General features: G+C 44.2%; 1 protein-coding gene across 11 annotated transcripts in view; it reads right to left on the bottom strand.

The window, feature by feature from the left end:
• The window catches only part of OTOF (otoferlin), a 1,069,570-nt gene that overhangs the window by 62,409 nt on the left and 986,416 nt on the right, over positions 1 to 20,745 (bottom strand). For 6 of the 11 annotated variants that reach the window (XM_085613159.1, XM_085613148.1, XM_085613151.1 and 3 more), the window contains 2 exons: positions 11,579 to 11,677; positions 5,856 to 6,097 (listed from right to left, as the gene is read on the bottom strand). In XM_085613159.1, the coding sequence (XP_085469285.1) occupies positions 5,856 to 6,097; positions 11,579 to 11,677 (341 nt within the window). Of the gene's footprint in view, positions 1 to 5,855; positions 6,098 to 11,282; positions 11,382 to 11,578; positions 11,678 to 20,745 lie in introns of all 11 variants that reach the window. The other 5 variants (XM_085613153.1, XM_085613156.1, XM_085613149.1 and 2 more) reach the window with 1 other exon arrangement.

Genomic DNA, 20,745 nt, shown 5'->3' with positions numbered 1-20,745 from the left:
CTTCACAGTGCTCAGCAGGTTTGTGCTATACAGGTGCCCACATACCTACATACAGTGGCCTTAAATCTTATTGCCAACAAAACAGAGGACATGTTGGTTAAGGTGTACCATCTCCGGAGAAATACTTCACCCTTCTGAGTCCCTCTTTATTCACTGGCAATCAAATCTAACCAGAGAATTAAAAAACAGACTTCATCTGGGATGCAGACTTTAGGACAAAATTACAGTTATGTGCTATGGTTCAAGGATTTTTCAAACACCACTTACTTCAGTGGGTCGTTTTGGTAATCTCTACAGAGCTACAACTAATGATTATCTGAGCCCTAATGGAATGTAGGTTGGGTATCAGAGACTCCCATCCTATGTGCTTAAATAACTGTGTGATGTTCTGAACACTGCTGTGTGCCTTATATGTAGTCTTAGGAATCATCAGTAAGTAATAGATAACATAGACCACACAATGCTTTATGACTTCATATGCTTGATCCATTTGTGCTTACATTGCCTGGTCCTACGTTACATCAAGCAGAAAATGGGATGTTACGTCCTAAATCTTATCCTCAGATTAGTTGGCCAATGCTTGCTGGTTGTACTCCAGCCCCCCACCACGCCTTAGGTAACTGATAGTCCTCTATAGAGGACAATAGGTTACCTGTCATTTCCCCTTAAACCTCTGGAAGTTAATTATATTTGGGTAGTTTGCTAAGTGCTTACAGTTCCTGTATATTGTTGCCTTTAATTAAAAATCCCAGCTGGTCTTCATTGGCAGTGTAACTTGTAATAAATAAATAAATAAAAATAAATAGACTTAAATAGAGTTATTGAAACTTAAATTTTGAAATTCTGAAAGTTTACAAAACACAGTTCCCAACTAGCACTGCTTTACTCTGGGTAATCATCATCCCCATCACTTAATTTTGTAGAGCATGCAACTACCCTTACGGATATCTTGGCACTGAAATACAAAAATGGTGCCTTCCGGCGGTGAAACAATTAGTTCAACGAAAGAAAGCTGACAGGAATGAGGCATAGAAACAAGAGCAAAGTGTACCAAGCATTTGGCTTTGCCTTTGTTCCTGTGGCATTTGGAAAACATCACAAGAATTTATTTATTTTTATTTATTTATAAAGGTATATATAGCACGAAGTAGACCCAGAGAGGGTATCAGAGTGCTTTACAACTGTTACAACAAAAAGAGAAGTGAGAACTAGGAACATAGATATGAGTAGCTAACAGGAAAATGTAAAAGTTGACAGTAAACGTAGGTCCGGAGGAATTCAGGAGTGTTTTAGTCATTCTGGCTTAGCATTCATTCATCACAGATCCTGGTAGGTGAGCTGAGTGTGGATGGTACTCAGCTTGCTCTAGAACTGGGATCAGGGGAGAGTTGTGTTCATTAGAAGTGTTTGACTTCTTTTTTGAAGGAGGCGATTGAAGGGTTCATTCTGATTGCAGGGGGACAGGGTGTTCCAGATCCTATGTGCTAGGCCTGAGAAGGTGAGCTTGTAGGTTTGATTTTTCTGAACTTTTTGTGGTTTCAATAGCAAGGTGTTGGTGGTTCTCAAAGTTCTGCTACCTGCTGATAATTTCAGTTTATCGGCTAGATACTTTGGTGTGTTTAAGTACAGTGCTTTGTGTGTCATGCAAGCAATTTTTAGCTGTGATCTTGCCTCATAAGAGAGCCAGTTCAGTGCCTTTAGATCAGGGGTGATGTGGTTGTTCTCTTTGGAGCCAGTGACGAGTCTTGCAGCCGCGTTGAGTGGGGCTCTTAGTGGAGCCAGACTGGATCTCGGTAAACCACATAGGGTTGTATTCCCGTAGTCTATTCTGGGTATCACTAGAGCTTGTACAGCTGTTTTTAGGTTGTCATCGTTGAGTAAGGGTTTTAGTTTTCTAAGAATGTTCAAGTGAAAGTTTGCTCGTCTGGTGGCTGTGCTGAGGTGTTCCTGCATGGTGAGATTCTTGATGAATGTTATTCCCAGTGATCTTGTGGAATCTATGATGTGTGGTGTGCAGTTGAAGGCTGTTAAGTGTTTCATCCAGTTTTCTATGTCGCTGTGTCTTTGTGGTGGGAAAATTAAGAGAAAGTAGTTTTGAGCGCATTTAGTATGAGGTGGTTTTTTGTCAGCCAGTTGTGGTTTTTTTGCCAAGTTGTGTTGAGTTGACGGATATCATCTGGGGATGATATTTTTAGGTATAGTTGGGTATCATCCGCATACATGTCGCAATGAATAAGGGTTCCATTAACAGATTGAAGAGGGTAGGTGATAAGATGGAACCTTGAGGGACTCCCAGGGTTACTGGCGTGGTCATGGACAGTGATTGGTTAATCTTGATTCTTTAAGTTCGGTTGTCTAGGAAAGAGGCAAACCACTTAAGGACAGCCCCTGATAAACGCATTCTGGGTTCATGTACATCCAGGAGACTGTTATGTTTGACTGTATCGAAGGGTGATGATAGGTCCTGGAGGATTAGGAGGCAGGATTTGTTTTGATCTAGAATTCTGAGCGCGTCATTAACAATGTGAGTCAGGGCAGTTTCCGTGCTATGACTCTGCCTGAAGCCTAATTGGAACTGCTCAATGAGGTGGAATTGAGCTATTTGGTTGCATAGTGTATGACGCATTTCTCAAGTAGTTTTGCTATGGAAGAAATAGTGGATATTGGACGGTTGTTATCTGGGATTGTGTGGTCTGCTATAGGTTTTTATTAGAATGGGGGTTACCTGTCCTGTTTTTAGGCAGTTTGGAAGGGTTCCTTGCAGTAGTGATGCATTCACTATCTTTGTCCAGATGGGAATAAGTTTTGATCTTGCTGAAGATGTTGGCTGGAAGAGGAACGCAGAAGTGACTTGATGGTTTAAGTGTTGTTACTAACTTGAGTATGACATTTTCGTCTAAGCTTTTGAAAGTGCTCCAAGACGCTTAGTTTTTGAGGGTTAGACTATGTTGGCAGTGTGCGGGGGCTAGGTGGAGATAACAATGTGAGTTGTTCTTTTGCTGTTTGGAGTTCATTTTCTATCTTTTTAGATTTTTCCAGGAAGTAGAAGACAAATGTGTTGCAGTTAGGTTGCAAGTTGGGACCTGATGAGGAGTCATTGGGTTGATGAGAGGATTGATGTTTGATAATTTCGAACAGTTTTCTTGGTCGATTTCTAGCATTGTTTAGTTGATCTAATGTGTTTGTTGTAGTTGCTCTTCCTTGATCTTAGTTGCTTAAGATGCTCTAGGGACGGTGAGGATATCCAGCCCTGTTCCGTAGTCTTAGGTTGCATCTTTGATCGTTTAGGCTCCCATTGTACCATGGTTTGGAGTCTTTAGAGGACAGCCTTTTCAACTGATAGAGCACGACAGTGTCAAGAATGCTAGTCATCGAGTTATTATAGTGGGTTGGGAGGTCGTGGACATCTGTCATATCCTCAGGCGATGGCAGTAAATTGTTGCTGAGGGATGTCAACTTGTTGTGGTTAATGTCACGAGTGTTCCTTTTACATTGTTTGGGTTTCTTAAGTTGGAGTTTATGTGTCTTTGTTGGTTCGGTGATAAGGAAGGAGATGCAGTGGTGGTCCGTCCAGTCACATGGGACGATCAATTAAAGTATGATGGAGTTTGACCTGGCAATGACAAGATCCAGTGTTGCACCTAGGATGTGCGTTGGGCTATCGCAGAATTGGACAAGTTTGAGGTCAGCTAGGAAGGTTTTTAACTGTGGGGTTCTTATGGTCGCTCCAATGAAGGTAGAAGTCACCAAGGAAGATTTGGGGGCAGTGTTGCCCCACGTTGGAGGAAATGATTTCCATGTTTTGTTCGATGAATGTGAGATTGTCATAGCCTGGAGGGATTAAGATGTTGAGGACTGGTGTAGAGTCGGTCTTTAGCTATGTTTCAATTAGAAGAACTAGGTCAAGGTCATGGGTGAGGATAAGGTCTGCTATGTCTGCTGCATGTTTCCAGGCCGATCTGCAATTTAGGAGTATGCATTTCAGGTGGGGTTTGGTGTTGGGTGAGGTTTTCTCTGTGATGGCTACTGGTTTGAGGGTGGCGTTGTTTACCTCTCTGGTGTTTGGTCTCTGTTCTCTATGTGGGTTCAAGACAATTGTTGAGATTGGATTCGGGCTATGAGGCAGGTCATGGTGTGCATTCTTGTACATGCGGAGAATGGCTTGGATGTCATTGTCTGATAGAGAGATCTTGGTCCTGGCCGGTCTTGAGGAGGCGTTGTGGAAGGGAGTGGACCGCGATCTTGTGCGCTGGGGTGTCTGGGAGTGGTAAGAGTTTAATGGCATGTCAGAATGGTGTAAGAAATTATCAGGGCGTATCGTCCTATTGCTCGCAGGTATCTTAGAGGGCCATCTTTTGTAGGCTAGCTCAGTAGTGAAGCTTGTTAGCTTCTGCAAGTCGGATTTGAGTTGTTGTAGTACCTGTGTAATTTCCCCCAGTCTAGACTCAATCTCAGCATGGTAACAGGGGGATGGGATTTGGAGCATGGTGTTCTGAGGTGTGTGTTTTCCCTGAGTCTCGTTGATGTGGGGAGTAGGAGCGGGAGAGGGATGTGTGAAGGGGTATTTGGGTTTATGCTTTGGACTAGTATGTGGGGGGAGAGTATGGATAAACTTATGTCATTGTGTCGTTCTAAGGCATTACAGGTATTGGTGAGAGCGCATGGGCTGGGGTGGGTAGAAGAGGTTGTCCCTACATCTACTGGAGGAGTGGCTTAGTTGGAATAGTGTGGTCTAAAGAGTGTGGTGGGGAAAGGGGCGGCCTGTCTATGGTGGTGGAGCTGTGGGCGGATAAAACATGGGGCTGGTCGAGTGAATATCTGGGGTGGTCTGGAGAGATGGCTGCCTTATTGTTAGTTACCACCTGTTTGATGACAGGGAAGAATTCATAGAATAGGTCAAGGTAGAGGTCAGATGCCTGTAGAATTACTTTCAAGTCGGACCTTCAAACATTGCTAGTAGTGATATGGTTCACTATATTTAGATTGTTCCCATGCTAATAATTTGATTCTACAAACACATCACCAGGCATGCGGACTAATAGACAGCCAAGGAAAACAGCCTATCCTTTGTTGAAGCATGGATGTCAAGAAGCTTCCCCAGTTCTATGACTCCAAAACCAACCTGCTGTGTCTGAAATCAAAAAGGAAAATCTGCCCCTTTATCCTCATACCATTCTATGAGAAACATCCACCAAAGTGAAGCAACTAGTGCTCATGGTCTTGTAACTCTAGATGGCTGGAGGCAAGATCCCTGGTATTTGCATCCCATCGCTTTCTTGACCTACTTCATATATCTGTCTGAAGACACATTCGATATAGTTGGGCAGATCATCAAATCCTTGCTTCTTTTTGCTCTCGCTGCTGAAATACTAAGTTGCCAAGCAGTCAAGAGTGCTGCAAACAGATATTGCTGGGAACAATTCAGGTGACCATTCGAGACAGCAACCTTTCACAATTCCAATGTCAGTGACTTCCTTTGTTTTCTTGATTGGGCTTTTAAGACACTCCAGGCCTTATTCTTGCTCCCCACCAATCCCAATTTGGGCATAAGTGACTTTTGGTGCCCATATATTATAATAGTGCACTCTTGCGATGTTGTCCTATAGTAATGGTGTTTCCTAGCATCACTTAACCCTGGAGTTTGCTGCAGCACGCTATAATTCTATTTTCATACATTTATCATGGAGATCCGCACCTCTTCCAGTCCATATTGCGTGAGCCTTCTCGGGACCCCCTAAATGTGATTTTAGTATGTGGCACATATACGTTTAGAGCCTACACATCATTTATTAATATGAATACCATATCAGTATTTGATGGTCATATATTTGGTGTTCTCACACACACATGCCTACCAAGGAAGTCATCTGCAGAGAAGTGGTCAGCATCCCATACTTGTAGGGTGAGGCGTGCTGGGATTTTGTATTCAGTCTCATCCCAGGAGAACATGGACTCCTTCTTTGAGATGACAATCTTCTCCTCGGCCATCAGGTAGTCAAACGGGAATAGGAACCTCCAGTTGAAGTTTCCTTCACCGGTGAGTGAGTGGTAGTGGACGTCCGTGTCTTGCTTGTCTTCCTGCTGGCCCTTCAGCCACCTACAGTGTGAAAGCGGAGTCAGAAGGAAAGCAAAAAAATACTCTGGTGCAGGTTAGCTGTTTTTAAGAGAGATGCACTACTTCCCATGATGCCTGGAAGATGCACCTTGGTCACGGGTCTACAGAGGTTTTGTTTCACTCTTGGGAAGTTTTGTATCTGAAATGGACTTCTACCAATGTGTAAGTTATTCATTCTAGCAACCAGAAACATTTAAATAACTTGCTCACTGTTTTTTTTACTAACTTTAAAATACTTGTAAAAACCCAGAGAGATTTGCAAAACAGTTATGGTGTTGCAGTTGTCTTGATTTAATGTAGGCTAAAACTGCACCACTTTCTATGAGATCTGTTAAAGAAACAACATTGAAGTCACTGATTGACTGTGCGACTAAGTAAAACAGCAGTGTCATCAATGTTGAGCTCTTGGAGTTGAGCAGCTGATTACCTCTGTGCTATAATATCGGTGTAAACCTAACCCTTCATTGTCTTGCTAGTGATATGCAATAGTCAATTACACCCTATGTATAGACATTCTGTTGCATACATAAGCTACCATCTATCATTAAAATCACCCATACTTAAATATGTGAAAATAGTATGGCAGCCTAATAATAATTAAAACAGGTCTAACAGCTTTACTTCTCTTTGCCGTCTGTTTTGTTGGAGAACTGACTGTCATGTTGACAAGTCAGTTCTGGCAGAGTTGTGCATAGTTAAACAATGAAAGAATTTTAAGATTAGGAATCAGAGAAAGCCTATCAAATTGTACTTATACCTTTTTTCACTTTACCAGATACTATCTTAGGAATTTAGGTCGTTGGAAAATATATATCCTGTATGACTTTCTTGTGAAACTTCATTTACCTGAAGTAGCCCATGAGAGTGGCAGAGGTTCCCTTAAGATCCTGCAAGGTGCTGCAATGGGCCTCACTCACTCAGACTCCCTAAGGCAAGCATGGGAACTCTCAGAGGCAAACTCTGCATGTCTGAGCATAACCTAAATTGATAGCTGAGTAGAAATGTACAGGTCTCACAAGGCATCCTGACATGAACCACACATGGGGAACTTGGGACCGTGGATACTTATGAGCTGCTCTGGTGCCTTCTCCTGTCAAAAATAAACTTTTGCTATCTAGTGTGACAGAGGCTTGGGTATGCGTTTAACCACAGGGAATCACACTGTGATTCTCAGTCAGAGAAAGCTGAGAGGCTTTTGAACAGTGACTCCCAGAAGACATCTGCCTCTGAAGGACTTTCTTACTCCCACATCTGAATCTTTCATCATCTAAGTCAGGCCTTTCTTCACATGGTATATTACACTTCAGCTCAGTTTTAGAAATTAACCACAGTTCTGTCATCTACAATGATACTGTATTTAGCATCTGATGAGGTGGGATTAATTTAAATCACATAACTATCCAATGCCACCCATACAATGTTTTGCATTTGATTGACAGAAGGCCAGCCACGTTAAACGTATCAGGCAATCACAGGAGGTTGCTTCACAAAGAGCTGTTGCTAAATTCATCAGGAAAATTCACTTCTCTCACAGGAACCTGCCACATCACTGTGTTATTATATAATATCAACATTCTTAGCTAGGAGTAGGCCAGTGTAGACTTGACCACATCGAGGTCTGCAATTGTTAAAGCTAGTTAAATTCTAAGACACTACTCTAAATCTAAGTCTACAGGCAGGTTAAGAACATGCCCTCAATTAGAACAACGCTATTTCCCATTAGTAAATGATCTATTTAAATAACGCTTTGTTATTGCAAGGGGTTGATGCCACTAATCTATTAGGTAGCATAAGAACTAAGACATTTCTCAACATACTTTAATTGGAGTGTGGTTCTGGCTCTAGTCGGACGGGTTGGTTGTCGAACTGACTTTCTGGGTCTTGTTCAAGAGTTTTAAGAATGTATTTTGAAACTAATGACTTGATATATTTGTTGGCAACCAAGATACCCTGTGATATGTGAAAGGTATACTGCAACTTTATAGCAATCTGGGGCTGGGGGCTAGCATCTTCATACAGCTTGGATCCACCATGTTAAATCTGAAAAGTTAGAACATGGCTGATGGGTGGAGGAACTGGATTCGCCTGACAATCGCAAGGCGAGTGCAGCAAGGGTGAGCTTGCTTGGAGATGTTTTAGAATCCTTCAGAAAGTCTGATTGTGGAGAAATAGCTACTGAGTCGTATAATATTTGACAATAAAAGACTGGCATTGATTAAAGGGACAAAATCCTAAAATGGATTATTGTCTATGAGTTATGAATATAGTTCTTTATCACAAATACCACTCGGACATTAAAGCTAGGCAAGCTAGATTTCCCATGATTATTACTGAGCTGTTTTGCTCATTTGCCTCTTTGGCTGTGTCTGTGGCGGTATTGACCCCACCATGATGTTTGTCCTCTCCAGAGTGTCCACAGGCATAGTGGGATATACAGCATCTCAGCAAATCACAGTTACATCACATTAATGCACAAGAAGTACAGTTTATTAGAATATGATACACCAAAAGAGGTATTTGCTAAGGTAATCTCGAAGGGTCGGGTCCATTACAAAATATATGCTTGGCTGCTGCTGCATATCTGAAAGAGGCCCTCTTAAAGGGCCAACAAATGACATAAATCCCAAGTGTGCACTAGGTGATCAGTTTTATAAGCCTAATATGTTATTAAACAGAAGACTTGTTCAGTGCCATACATAACCGTGAAGTGTTTTATATTTACTCTGACACATGTTTGAGGATGGCTTTGTGGATATCTGAGATACCGGGTGAACATTTGCCCACACCATCTGTGCATTTGTTCCAAAGGCGGTTCAAGTAAAATAATCGGTGTGTAAGATGTGCAGCTGCATATTCACAGATGTCCCAGAACATATTCACTGGCCATAATTTGAGGTAATTGCATATACTCTATGTTTTGTCAAATAGACAATGTAAATCTGTATGCATTTGTAGATGTAAATTCAGTAATAGGGTCCCACCTGTTTTGAGGATACCAAAGCAATGCACTCTTGGGAAAGGAAACAGTTAAGGAAAGACAATCTCCCACTCCAGCCTGACTGAGCGAGTGCCATCAAGTAGAAGACAGGGCATGTCTAATGATAGACAGAGGAAGAACGTAAGCACATGTAACAGAGATGGTGCTCCTCAAAGCGACATGCAGAGTGCTCGGGTGATGCATTCATTTCCAGGTGCAGTGCAGTTACATGAACAATAAAGTAACACTTACCTGCCTGAGAGATGAGCAGAAGAAAAGTGAATACCTCCATCCTGGCTCTCCCTGCCTCCCACCTCCCCACCAAAGGGCGTTCTCTTGCAGGGACGGCAATGGTGCAAACACATGAAGCACACTGTGTGCAATCAGATCCTCCTCCAAGGACATTTCTAGCTGGCCGGGTTGTGCGGTGGTGCTGGGGCATGAAAGACCTCTTCAGTGCTGAGAGTTCCAGTGGCTCCTGCCAATTTATAATATGTGTTCCAGTTCCCTTCTTGCTGTCTTTAAAGACTCCCTGGACACGTTGGCATAATAAATTGAACAGCTCTACTTAAATGGGTGGTTGGTAAATACTATAGACCGGTGGCACTCTAAAGTAGTCTCAGGTGCCATAGATCAGAGCATTGAGGACAGATTTAGTGACACGTGAGCTTCACTTACAGAAACCAATGAGTTTACAACTTACTGTGTCCTAGAGTATTCTTAAAATTAGAAGACATTTGATTGGTCACAAAGTTTATTAATGTATCCTACACAACTATCTAAATAGAAGAACACACCATACATGTAGTCAAGCCATTGTATGCATGCTTGCTACCAAAAACAAATGTGTTTGTGGACTAACAACATTTTTTTCCATTTCATTGAAGATGTGTTTAGTGTGTTCAGTTCCTCCCTCAAGGCGCTACTAAGTCTGCTGGTGGAATATGGAATGTTTGAATGCACACGTGTGTGCTTTCCCAGAACTACTATACCCCCACCACAGATGTCAGTGTGATTCCAGGACTAACATTATCTTAACATCTGATGCATCAGTGTCTGCAAGATTCTGCGGTCTAGATGCTGGTTGGCACAATCTCTTTTAATGTTAAGAAACCTGTGGCTTAGCCTCTGGGATTTGAAGTGCCATTTTTCCAACCAGACACCCAGAAACATATCATACTAGGCATTATCAAATTACATAATCTGCCTCGTCTAAAACAGACCCTCTCATAATTCAAAAGGTATAATAATGTATGCAATGCACCAACAGAAATCAGCATTTGGTCAACTGGTGGTCTGGATGTATGGCATCATTCAAGAAAGTACTTTCCCATGTCTCTGTCTAATACAAAAAACATCAAGTTTTATCCGAAGTTATCAACTAAGTTTGTAAAACGTTTTGATCAGAGTTTTTGTGGTGGTGGGGGTGGGAAGGGGGCAACAGGAGCGAAGAAGCTGTAAACCAACCCAATAGATGCAGGTATCTTTTAAATTGTTGAGCTAAAATTCATGTAACTAGCTTATAAGAAGATGCTACACTGAGTCTTTAGCCTACAATACTGCTGCATAGCTTATTTTGATGAAGGTTTCATGTGAAAAAGATTATTCTGAATTTAACCGTTGTTATCTTGTCAACACTAAACAGACAAGAGGAGGCCTGGAAGACTGGTTGGGCAAATCATGCTTTATCGGCTTGAATATCCCTGTGACTGATGGACAGCCATACCAGTTCCATAATCATGCCGCCCTAAAATGTTAGCTTTCCTTATGCTGAATCCCAGAGTGTGTAGGCATCGTTGGCACCTGGTTCAACCTTTTCTGGTCATTCGTAGCATTCTATGGTTATGGTGGCCCTACTAAATGTCTTGTAAACTCACTGATTTCTTCTCTTTTCCCTCAAAGACTGAAGAGCAATTTCATTTGGTAACAAGCCCAGCAGCACCACCACATGTCAACCCATCAGCCAGCTAGAAATGGGAGCGGGACAGTTTTGGGGTGCAGAGCAGTGCAGTTCAGTGACACAAGCAGTGACGAGGACAGCAGTTTTGGACATTTAAAATGATCCCGGACAGGGATGGGTGAAGGGAGGATAGGGAAAAGGACATAGATGGAGATGAAGGACTGAGGGAGGTGGTTAGGTGGTGGGGTGGAGGGAAACGGGGGAACAGGCCGTGCACGACAGTCAGTTACCCCTTGACATAGATGTCAGACATCTTCTCGCCTGTCATGAAAGCATCATCTTCTAGAATCACTTCGTCAGTGTTCCAAATAATAATACGCAGCTCAAAACTAGACAGCAATAGCACGACAAGAAACACAAGGGGAGAAAGACAAAAAAGGAAACAAAAGAGGCACAAAAAAGTAAAATTCTGTTATTCACACACAACACGGAAAACAACAACAACAGCTATGGAGGACTGGTGCCCGCGAGCCACACCGCTACAAAGAAGCACACCCGCAACACAAGTTTTCACACTTGTACGTACCCCCTGACAAAAATGTCACTAGACTTTTCTCCTGTGAAGTAATCATCGTCTTCAAGGATTACCTCATCTGTATTCCATATTATCACTCTAAGCTCGTATCTGGCAAGGAGGAAGCGAGACAAGGTGAGACGAGGCCTTGGAATTCCAGGGAGGTTGGAAGGGTGGTGGAGATCATGGTGAGGGGGAGTGTAGGTTATGGGATGTGAGGTAAGGATGAGTGGATAGGTGGGAGAGAAAGCGTATGTTGTCTGTAAGTCTAGCACAATAGTCTGAAAAATGAGTGTTGCCTTCCAGCCAATCAGGACCCGGTGTTGTGCAGTACTGCATTCTGGAATAGTGAAAGGCACAGCCATTTTGTTAATAGCAAATATAATAATATTAATAATATTTTGAATGTACTTTATCCAGGATAATATAGCCCTTTGGAATGCTGTATATTTTTCTGTCCACAAGCGAAACTAGGTCAGCTATAGGAGGTGAAGCTTGTTGATGACTAATTTAAAAGGAACATTACACAGGTTTGTACATAAAGAAGGTGAAAACAATGTGTTATCTTTACTTTCTATTTTTTTCCATAGAGAGATACAAAGCCTGAGGTTCTTAATGACAGTGTGGAGGATAATTAAACATTCAAATTTGCAACTAGGAACATAATTGTGTCTGTAAGACATTAACTTTGGATAATTGAACAAAATGCCCATTTTTGTAAAGAAGTTTTCAAAGTTAGGACATTGAAGCTCACTGGAGACATGAATTACACATAATCACGCACTCTCTTTAAAAAAAGAAGAATCCTTTTACATGATAACCTTCATGGACCATATCTCCTGTATCAACACCACCGGCAGATGGTATCTGCCAGATCTTCCCCCAAACGCATGCACCACCAGGTCCATGATAGGTCTCTCCTCATATAATGTCTACCCTCCTGATCTTGCTACCAACGAACCTTCTCCGCCCCTGCCAAACTGCATCTTTCCCCACCTGATTACATCTCTTGTGCATTGCCTCATGCAAATTTATCATCGGCCTGAGTATTGCAATGTGCTGTGACTCCCAGCACTTTTGTTGTTCCACTACATTCCTTTTCGGATGAACCCTACTCCAATAATTACAATCCAGGGTTTTTTGCCACAGCACAACTTGTATCCTCCGTTCTACACTCCCAGTGTCCCATGGGCTGGCCACTCTACCTTTCATTGCTGTTATAGCACAGGAAACACCATCACGCTTCCACCCTCTTTTTTTAAATTTATTTTTCACATATTTACTGTAACGTGCAGCACAGAGGGAATCTTCTGTAACCCCCTCTCTTGTAGATGTGTTTCCTGTCTAATCCCACTCTCTATTCTTACCTTATTTTTTTGCTTCTGTACCCTATTTGCTCTCTGTTTGTAACAGTCACTCCTGCCCTGTGCCCTCTTACTTTTGGTTTTTATGCCCTCCTTGTTATCCAGAGTTGGTAGGTGTTGTAAACATTTGTCAGCAGCACTGCCAACTCTTCATACCTTGTTCATATCTTAACAATACACAGTCAGCTTTACACAGTGCAATAGTGCATGAGCACACATGTCCTGGCAGCACAATGCGGGCCAGCCAGCTATTGTGCTTTTTGATATTCAGTAGAGAACCATGGGCCAGATGTACCAATGCATTTTCTGGTCGCAAACCCTACGATTTGGTAAATTGAAGGGTATGCAACAAGAAAATGTATTTTTCAAATTGCTAAATAGCTTTAGGAAACCGCCAGGAATCCCTATTTGGAAGGCGCGTATTTAGGGCGTCCCTTCCAAACAGAGATTCTTTATGTTAAGTATTTATATTCTTTGACCAAAATCTGACTGCAAAACATTCCTATTTTACTACTGAAAGGTTGTGGTAACCCATTAACAAAAGGGAATAGGTCTCAAAGAGACCCCTTGCCCTTTGTGAATGATCCAAAACCATTTTTTTTTTAGTAAGCAGTTGTCCATAGCACCAGGATTAGTGCTGGGACAGGGATACTGGTGAAAGTGCCGCTGGAAAAGCCCTGAAAGGAGGAGAGCCCTACCTGTTGTGAGAGCAGATACCAGATGGCATCCTACAGACAGCCTGCCTAGAAGGAGTTAATCAGCACAGCTGCCCATGAGGACCCTTGGGAGCTACTGTGAGGGCAGTGCTGCTGTTGGACATTAGGCCACCCAGCCATTGTGAAGTGGGAGAAGTCTACATTGTGTGGTAGCCAAGTGAAGAGTCAATTACTACATGATGTTTGGTAAGCCTCCTTTTTCCCTGACCTGACCTGAAACTTGTTGGAACACTTAGTTGCCTCTAAGGACTTTGGTTCCATCTTCTGCCTGAGGAAGTTAGAGAGGTAAACAGATAAGACTTCTTTGATTCAGGGACCAGAGACTGTGTAGAAATCCGGTCTCAAAGATATGAGCCAGTGATCTCCTGGTTTCTTGACTCCACTTTTGTCTTGTCCATCAGAGGCTAAGCCTTGGATCTATTCCAACACCTGGCACTGAGCAAATCTTACCATGACCCGTATTTTGAATTTTAAGGGTTTAAAGGACATTTTAAATACCTTCCGCATCTTACTGAGATTCTGTGAACAGGCACCAGAACCATCATTCGTCCCCCAGTTGGAGATCTGTGGCCAAGTGGACTTCCATGACTCATGTCCTCTTCACCGGGCACCGGATGTTGTCCTTGTAGTCCCCCTTTGGGTGACAGCTTGATTGCCAGGCATTTGGATGGGCATTTCGTTGCATGTTTGGGAGATGGGTCAGAGGGTAGGTAAGTGGGTAGGAGAGTTTTGATGTGAAGCATTTTGTGTAAAATGCTTACTTACCTTGTACGCTAGCAAAGACCTTAGTCAGTAATGACAGAAAGATGCCATATACCTTTGAAATGTAGCAGAGCTGGTGGTTGCGAGAAGCAAGAGAAAGGCTGAGACTCTGTGTGCTTTTGACTGTAGAGAATGTGGAATCTGTCCCAGTGTCAGCCTTGTGATTGGACCTTGTGAGTTAGATCACTTAACGTCTGCTGCCTCCAGTTTGACCTTCAATGCACCTCAGCCCAAATGCAGTGGAGAAATAGAAACAAGCAGCTACTGCTCTCCTTGCTGCAGCAGGTCATGCCAGTCCGTGATAGGTCATCATGCATACATGGTTACAGAGGAAGACTAGCAAGCAGAAGACATGCTTAGTGATGCATAGAAGTCTATCAGGCCAAGTTAATCTGTCTATTTGGCCAGCAACACAGTCTGAGCCTCCCTTCCCCATCTTCAGTTTTCATGGTAATTCATGCATGTGCACTGATGCTGGTAAATGGCCAATTTGATTGTCTAACTCAAGAGGACTGCCATTTTGTGTGACTGGTTCTCACCATTTCTAAGCTCCAAGAACCATATTGGAATCTAAGCAGGATTGATGTATATTTCCCAAACTGGTGGGGAACACTTAGATCAATTATTGCATTGTTTTTAAGTAATGTGATGGCATGTAAATTAATGGCAAATGCCAAGGTGAAAGTGAAAAACAGATTATTAAAAAGTGTAGCAATTGGGAGATCAGGTAAAGTGTATTACTACTTCACCATTATGGTAGTCTCCCAAAAATGCAACATTATTCCAGTATTATAGAAACATATGCATAAATGTGTAATGCACTTGTTGTTCAAATATAACAGCTTTTCTAAGACATTGTCTGGAAAAAACAAGGCACAGTCACTGTGAACAAAAATCATTGACACCGCTATGTGCTTCAATATTGTTTCAGCTTTCCAATACTTCATCTGCAGGAAGCTGACCTCGGTAAAGAATCTATCCATTCCAATATTTTTACTGACATTACCCAGTGCCCTCTCTCCCGGCCAGTCAAAGAGGACTGATCATACCAAGAATGACTAGGTACACAGGTCGTAAGGCCTAAGCTACTGACAGATTGCTGTGTGAAGGAAGAGATGGTCCAGGAATGCCATGATAGGAATTCATTCTACTTTTATGTAGCATAGTGTAATGATAATGAGTAATGCAAAACCACCATTCTCCTCTCCAGCTTCCCAAAGTGCACTAAGATTATCTGTATTTTCAATAATATTGTTAAACTTACTTTGAGCGCGGGGCGTGTCTTTGGCACCGATGGAGTGAGCACCAGAGCCAACGAGCTCCCAAGACTTTGCCACCATTCGGCCTCATCTGACCGCCCTCCGGCCCTTGTGACATGCAGAGAGTCCCTGTGCAAATCCCCATGATGATTCAGGCCCCATTTGGCAGGTGCTTGAGGCCATAGGAAGTGTTGAATGCGGCCTGAATGTTGCAGCTGGAGTGCGGCTACAAGTTGGCAGTGGAGGCGACATTACAGTGAAAGGTTCATCTATCCACCACCTGCCGCGGAGCTTGCCCACACACGATGGAGGACTGAGGAGATGGCCCACACCCCCAGTCCTGTTGCTGATTCCTGGTGCGCTGGGGGCAGGGGCCTTCTGCCACGACTGTGGCTGGTGCGATGCGGCAAGGGGAGATTGCAGCTCTAGATGCAGTGAGGATCGAGGATGCCGGGGCCACATTGTTCACAATAACTCAGTGGGAATATAGCTGCTGGTGCTCCGGCAGCTATTGGACTTGGGCCCCCCACCCCGGAGGATCGGACGCAAGGGTGTGCAGCGCTTCTGGAGGAGCTGGGGTGATCAGTGGGCCCCAGAGTGGTCTTTGCCCTGCCTGAGATGGCCATGTTGCTCTCCCCCCCAACACTCCCTGCGGAAGTGTTCTGTCTCCCTGTTTGTCTTGTGTGGTCTGGTAGAGGGCATAGCCTGGCAGGGAGACTTTATTTCATGGCTCCAGAAATGGTGGGAACAGCAGAGCTTCAGATTTGGTCATTGACTGTGGGCGGTGCTGGCGATATACCCCTCTGATCATGGGCTGCAGCACAAGATGGAAGCGGAAAGAGGGGGGTGCTCGGCCAACCTCTTCTTCGCACAGTGATACTGAGCGGGCCCCTCCAACAATGCGCTGGTGTCCCCTACCAAGCTGGATTGCATTCATGGGCCAATCTAGGACACCCGGGAGGCTTTTGAGCACAAGAGGGACACTTTGGTGGCTGACCTGATCGTGCTCCGAGATGACCAGCTGGCAGACTGACTGACAACCACGGACACAATGTTAGTGACATGCATCCTGCTGTAGGGGGACTCACGACTCAAAGGCAGAGGATGTGGAGAGCAGAGCATGCAGAAACAATATCCGTGTGGTTAGTCTCCCGTAGCGGATAGAGGGGCAAGACATGGTCTCGTTTCTGGAGAATTTGAAACTGAAGACTGAGATAGCTCCAGAGGGTCTCTCCCCCTTTTTCGCATTGGACAGAGCTCATCAGGTGCTGACCTGACCCACCCCCCAAGTTGCTCTACCGTGTCTGGTGGAGACACGTTTGTTCCATTTTTTGGACAGAGGCTTTATCCATTATAGACTCCGGGTTAAGGGGGAGTTGCTTCTGGAGATTTATCAGGTGATGGGGGTTCCAGATTTTACGCTGGCTGTACAGATACCATGCTTCTCCTTCTTGACTGCCAAGACATGGCTCAGATAACTTGGGATTCAATATGCCATGATCTTTCTGGCTAGTCTCAGTGTTGCAACAGACAATGGCACAAGATTCTTCAGGAATCCACAGATGGTCTGGGATTGGACTGAGGAGCAGCCGGTTTACTAGGTTATCTCCTGCTCGGACAGGTGGCCTTCCTGGCTGGCCTGCACACTCGAGAAGCCAGATGTGGGGCTATCTCACACAGCGGCCCTTCGAAGGAGCAGGCTCAGAGGGATAACATGCAAGCGGTGGAGGCAGCAGCAAGCATTGGGGTGGCTGACATAGATACTCTACCGGAGGAGGAGAGCTGGCCATCCAGTGACTCCAATTCAGAGTTAGGGTCTGACTGCACCCTGCACACAACTTCTGGAACCGAGTTCCCGCAGTTCACACCACAGACTGCGGGTGATCGCAGAATGTGGTCCTTGGGTGATGTACTGTGGGTAACTGCATGGGGTTGGTGTTTGAACTGTTTCTTTAGCTGATCATACAGGCTTGATTGGCATGCTCTAGCCTGAGGGCCTCGTTATCTCCGAGTCAACCACCACCCTTTCTTAGTTCACTGTGTGATTCACACACGGTTTCTTAGTTCTGTTTATCATTGCATTTTTTTGGGTGGGGAGACTGTTGCCTTACTGTCCTGGGGTGGGAGCAGGTGTTGTTTCTTGAATCCAGAGAGCTTCCTGCATGTACTGTGAGGTGGGCCCTCTGCAGGGGTGCGTCTCATATGGTTGCTTTCATCTGATGGGAGGTATATCCTCTCGATGCAACGTACTATCTTGGAATGTTAGGAAGCTTAACAGAAAGACTAAGCGCCTACAAGGTGCAGGCATACCTGAAAAGATGGGCGGTCCATGTGTCCTTTCTCAGGAGACACATTTGACAGCATCGAAGGGGGTGGCTTTTCAGAAACGCTGGCACAGTCACTAAACTTACACCACTTACTCATCCTTTGCTAGAGGGGATCCTTTTTTTGGTTAGACCAGGAGCGCTGTTTCAGATTTTGGAGGAGAGGGTAGATAAGGAAGGTTGCTATGTTGTGCTTAGCGGCAGAATGGGGGGTAAACCTCTTACGCTAATCAATATTTATGCTACTAACACTGACCAGCCCGAATTCCTAGATATGGTCTCCTTTGCCTGGGCTCCTTATATGATTACCTCTGTACTTATTGGTAGTGACTTCAACTGTGTAGCTAACCCTGCTTTCAACAGGTCGCATCTGCCCTTACGGGATTCCCCAGTATTGCGAACAGCCAGAAAGCTCTCCGACTGGCTCAGCCACTGGGAATTGGTTGATACCTGGTGGACGTCTCATCCCATTACCCGTGACAACTTATTTCATTCACATCTTCATGATTTACAAGTACGCCTTGATGCGTTTCTTTGCATCCCAACAGTCCATACTCAAATAGTCATCCGATCACAACCCGCTTCTAATTTCTGTTGCTTGGGCATCCCTTCACTCATTTATCCACAGTTGGAGGTTTAAATGTGAGAATCTGGAGGGTCAGGTGTTTCGTGAGGCCGTTGGGGAGGAAATACACTGTTACTTCGCAGTGAACATGGGATCTACTGACTCTATTTTGGTGGAATGCGAGGCTTTTAAGACGGTGGTTAGGGAACACTGGCTCACTCACGTGGGCCTTACAGGGTGAACTACGGGCACAGGAGCTTGCACACTGATTCCTCCGTGCACGATGCTCTGCTCCTAGAGAAGGAAAAGTTGGGAGTCCCGGAGCAGCATCTTCATTTCATTGATGACAGAGCTTATATGATTGCATGAGGAGTGGAATAAGGCTGGGGCATTATTGACCTGATTGGTGAATCCCACTAAATGGGGATCACAGATATTGTAGTTATTTGATGGAGTTGAAGCCCAAGTCTATGATCCAGCCATTAGTAATGGGCTGTTCCAGATATATTATGCTACTTTGTATGATCGCCGGCTGCCTGAGGCCTATGCCCATTCTTGGACCCTGTGCCCTTGACGGCCCTTTCACTGGATGCAGCGTAGGTGTTTGGAGTAGGCATGTCATTAGAGGAGGTTGTGGCTGCGATTAAAGCCATTGTCAGGGGTAAGGTGGCAGGATTGTATGGGTTCCTGGTGGAGTTTTATGACACCTTTGTTGCTCAATTGGTGCCCTGGCTGGGAGAAGTTTACAGGAGGGCGAGGGTTGACCGGGTTTTGCTATCCACTATGAAGGAGGTGCTGATAGTCCCTCTCCTCAAAGTGGAGTGGCCGCCTAAGACGCTGGCATCTTACAAAGCCCATGTCAATGTTTAACGTTGACTATAAGGTCCTGAGAAGGGTACTGGCTACATGGTTGCTGCATTGGGTGAACATCAAGCAATGAAGTTCATTGATCGTGATTAACACATGTATAATTTCCACGAAAGTTTTGTTTTGTGTATTACAAAAAAATGTTATATTGTGAATATATTTTTGGAGTGATACAGATGTATTGAAAGCATTTGAGTTAAAAGCGATGTTACTCACCAATTGATTGAATTAAAAATTGTTGGTGTTAAAAAACGAAAAAGTTTAAATAATTTGGCAGTATATCGCATCAATAGCAGTGCACGCTCGTGTTCAGGATATTTAAACCTGACCTGTTTAATTAGTTGTACGCGTGCTTGGCAGGCACAAGACGAGCATTGCACGCAGAATCAGGTAAAAAAATGGAGAAACTTTATTAACAGCAACAGGCAAAACATATTATTAAATAAATAAAGAGAAGGTGTGCTAGCCTTTTTCTATTATCGTACATGGTTGCTGCCCCATGTGCATTGCCTCATTCATGCCGGTCAACCTGGCTTTATCCTGGAGCAGAATACGCCAATAAACATTAGGCGGATGAGGGCACTGCATGCCTGCCATCTCAGATATCCATGAGAGGTTGCAGTGATGTTGTTGATACTGAACAAGCTTTTGATAGCTTGGATTGGGAGTATTTGTACACGGTGATGCACAAGATGGGCCTTGGGGGTGGTTTTATTACCTGGACCAGGCTCCTATATTCCAACCCACAGCCAGGGTTAAACAGGAGGTGTGATATCGGCGGCCTGTGGGGTATGTGGCGGGGTTGTCCCTTGCCCTTATTGCGGTGGAGCTCCTGGCCTGCAAGGCCCAGGAAGGCACCTGTTACGGGGGTATCGCGCTCCGGGGGGATGTTCACTACATTGCCCTTTATGATGATGAAATGCTGTTTTTCAATAGGGACCATCAGGTCAATGTTCCAGGGGCTTCTCATCTCTTGGATGACTTTGGAAAGATCTCAGGCTTCTGTGTTATATGGCAGAAAACTAGTGTGTTCCTCTTGCGCCTAGCACCTGAGGCACCGCTTTCCCATGTGGAGTTTCAGTGAAAGCCCACCACCTTTCAGGGTTTGGAGGTGCAGCTCTACATGACGGAAACTGCCCTGCTGAAGTGCAGCCTGTGCTGGGCAATTGCGGCACTCCGGGGAGGGATACAATTTTGTAAAATACTCTTTATATCTGTGGGAGGGCGAGTGGCAATTGCCAAAATTATAGCGTTGCTCAGGCTGTTGTATTGCTTTGCCGCCGTCCCCATTGCTATTCCTAGAAGCAAGTTATGGGAATTGC

The sequence above is a fragment of the Triturus cristatus genome, chromosome 6, assembly GCF_964204655.1.
Source record: "Triturus cristatus chromosome 6, aTriCri1.1, whole genome shotgun sequence".
In the NCBI taxonomy this organism is placed as follows: Eukaryota; Metazoa; Chordata; class Amphibia; order Caudata; family Salamandridae; genus Triturus; species Triturus cristatus.
This window is presented reverse-complemented; position numbering and strand designations above follow the sequence as displayed.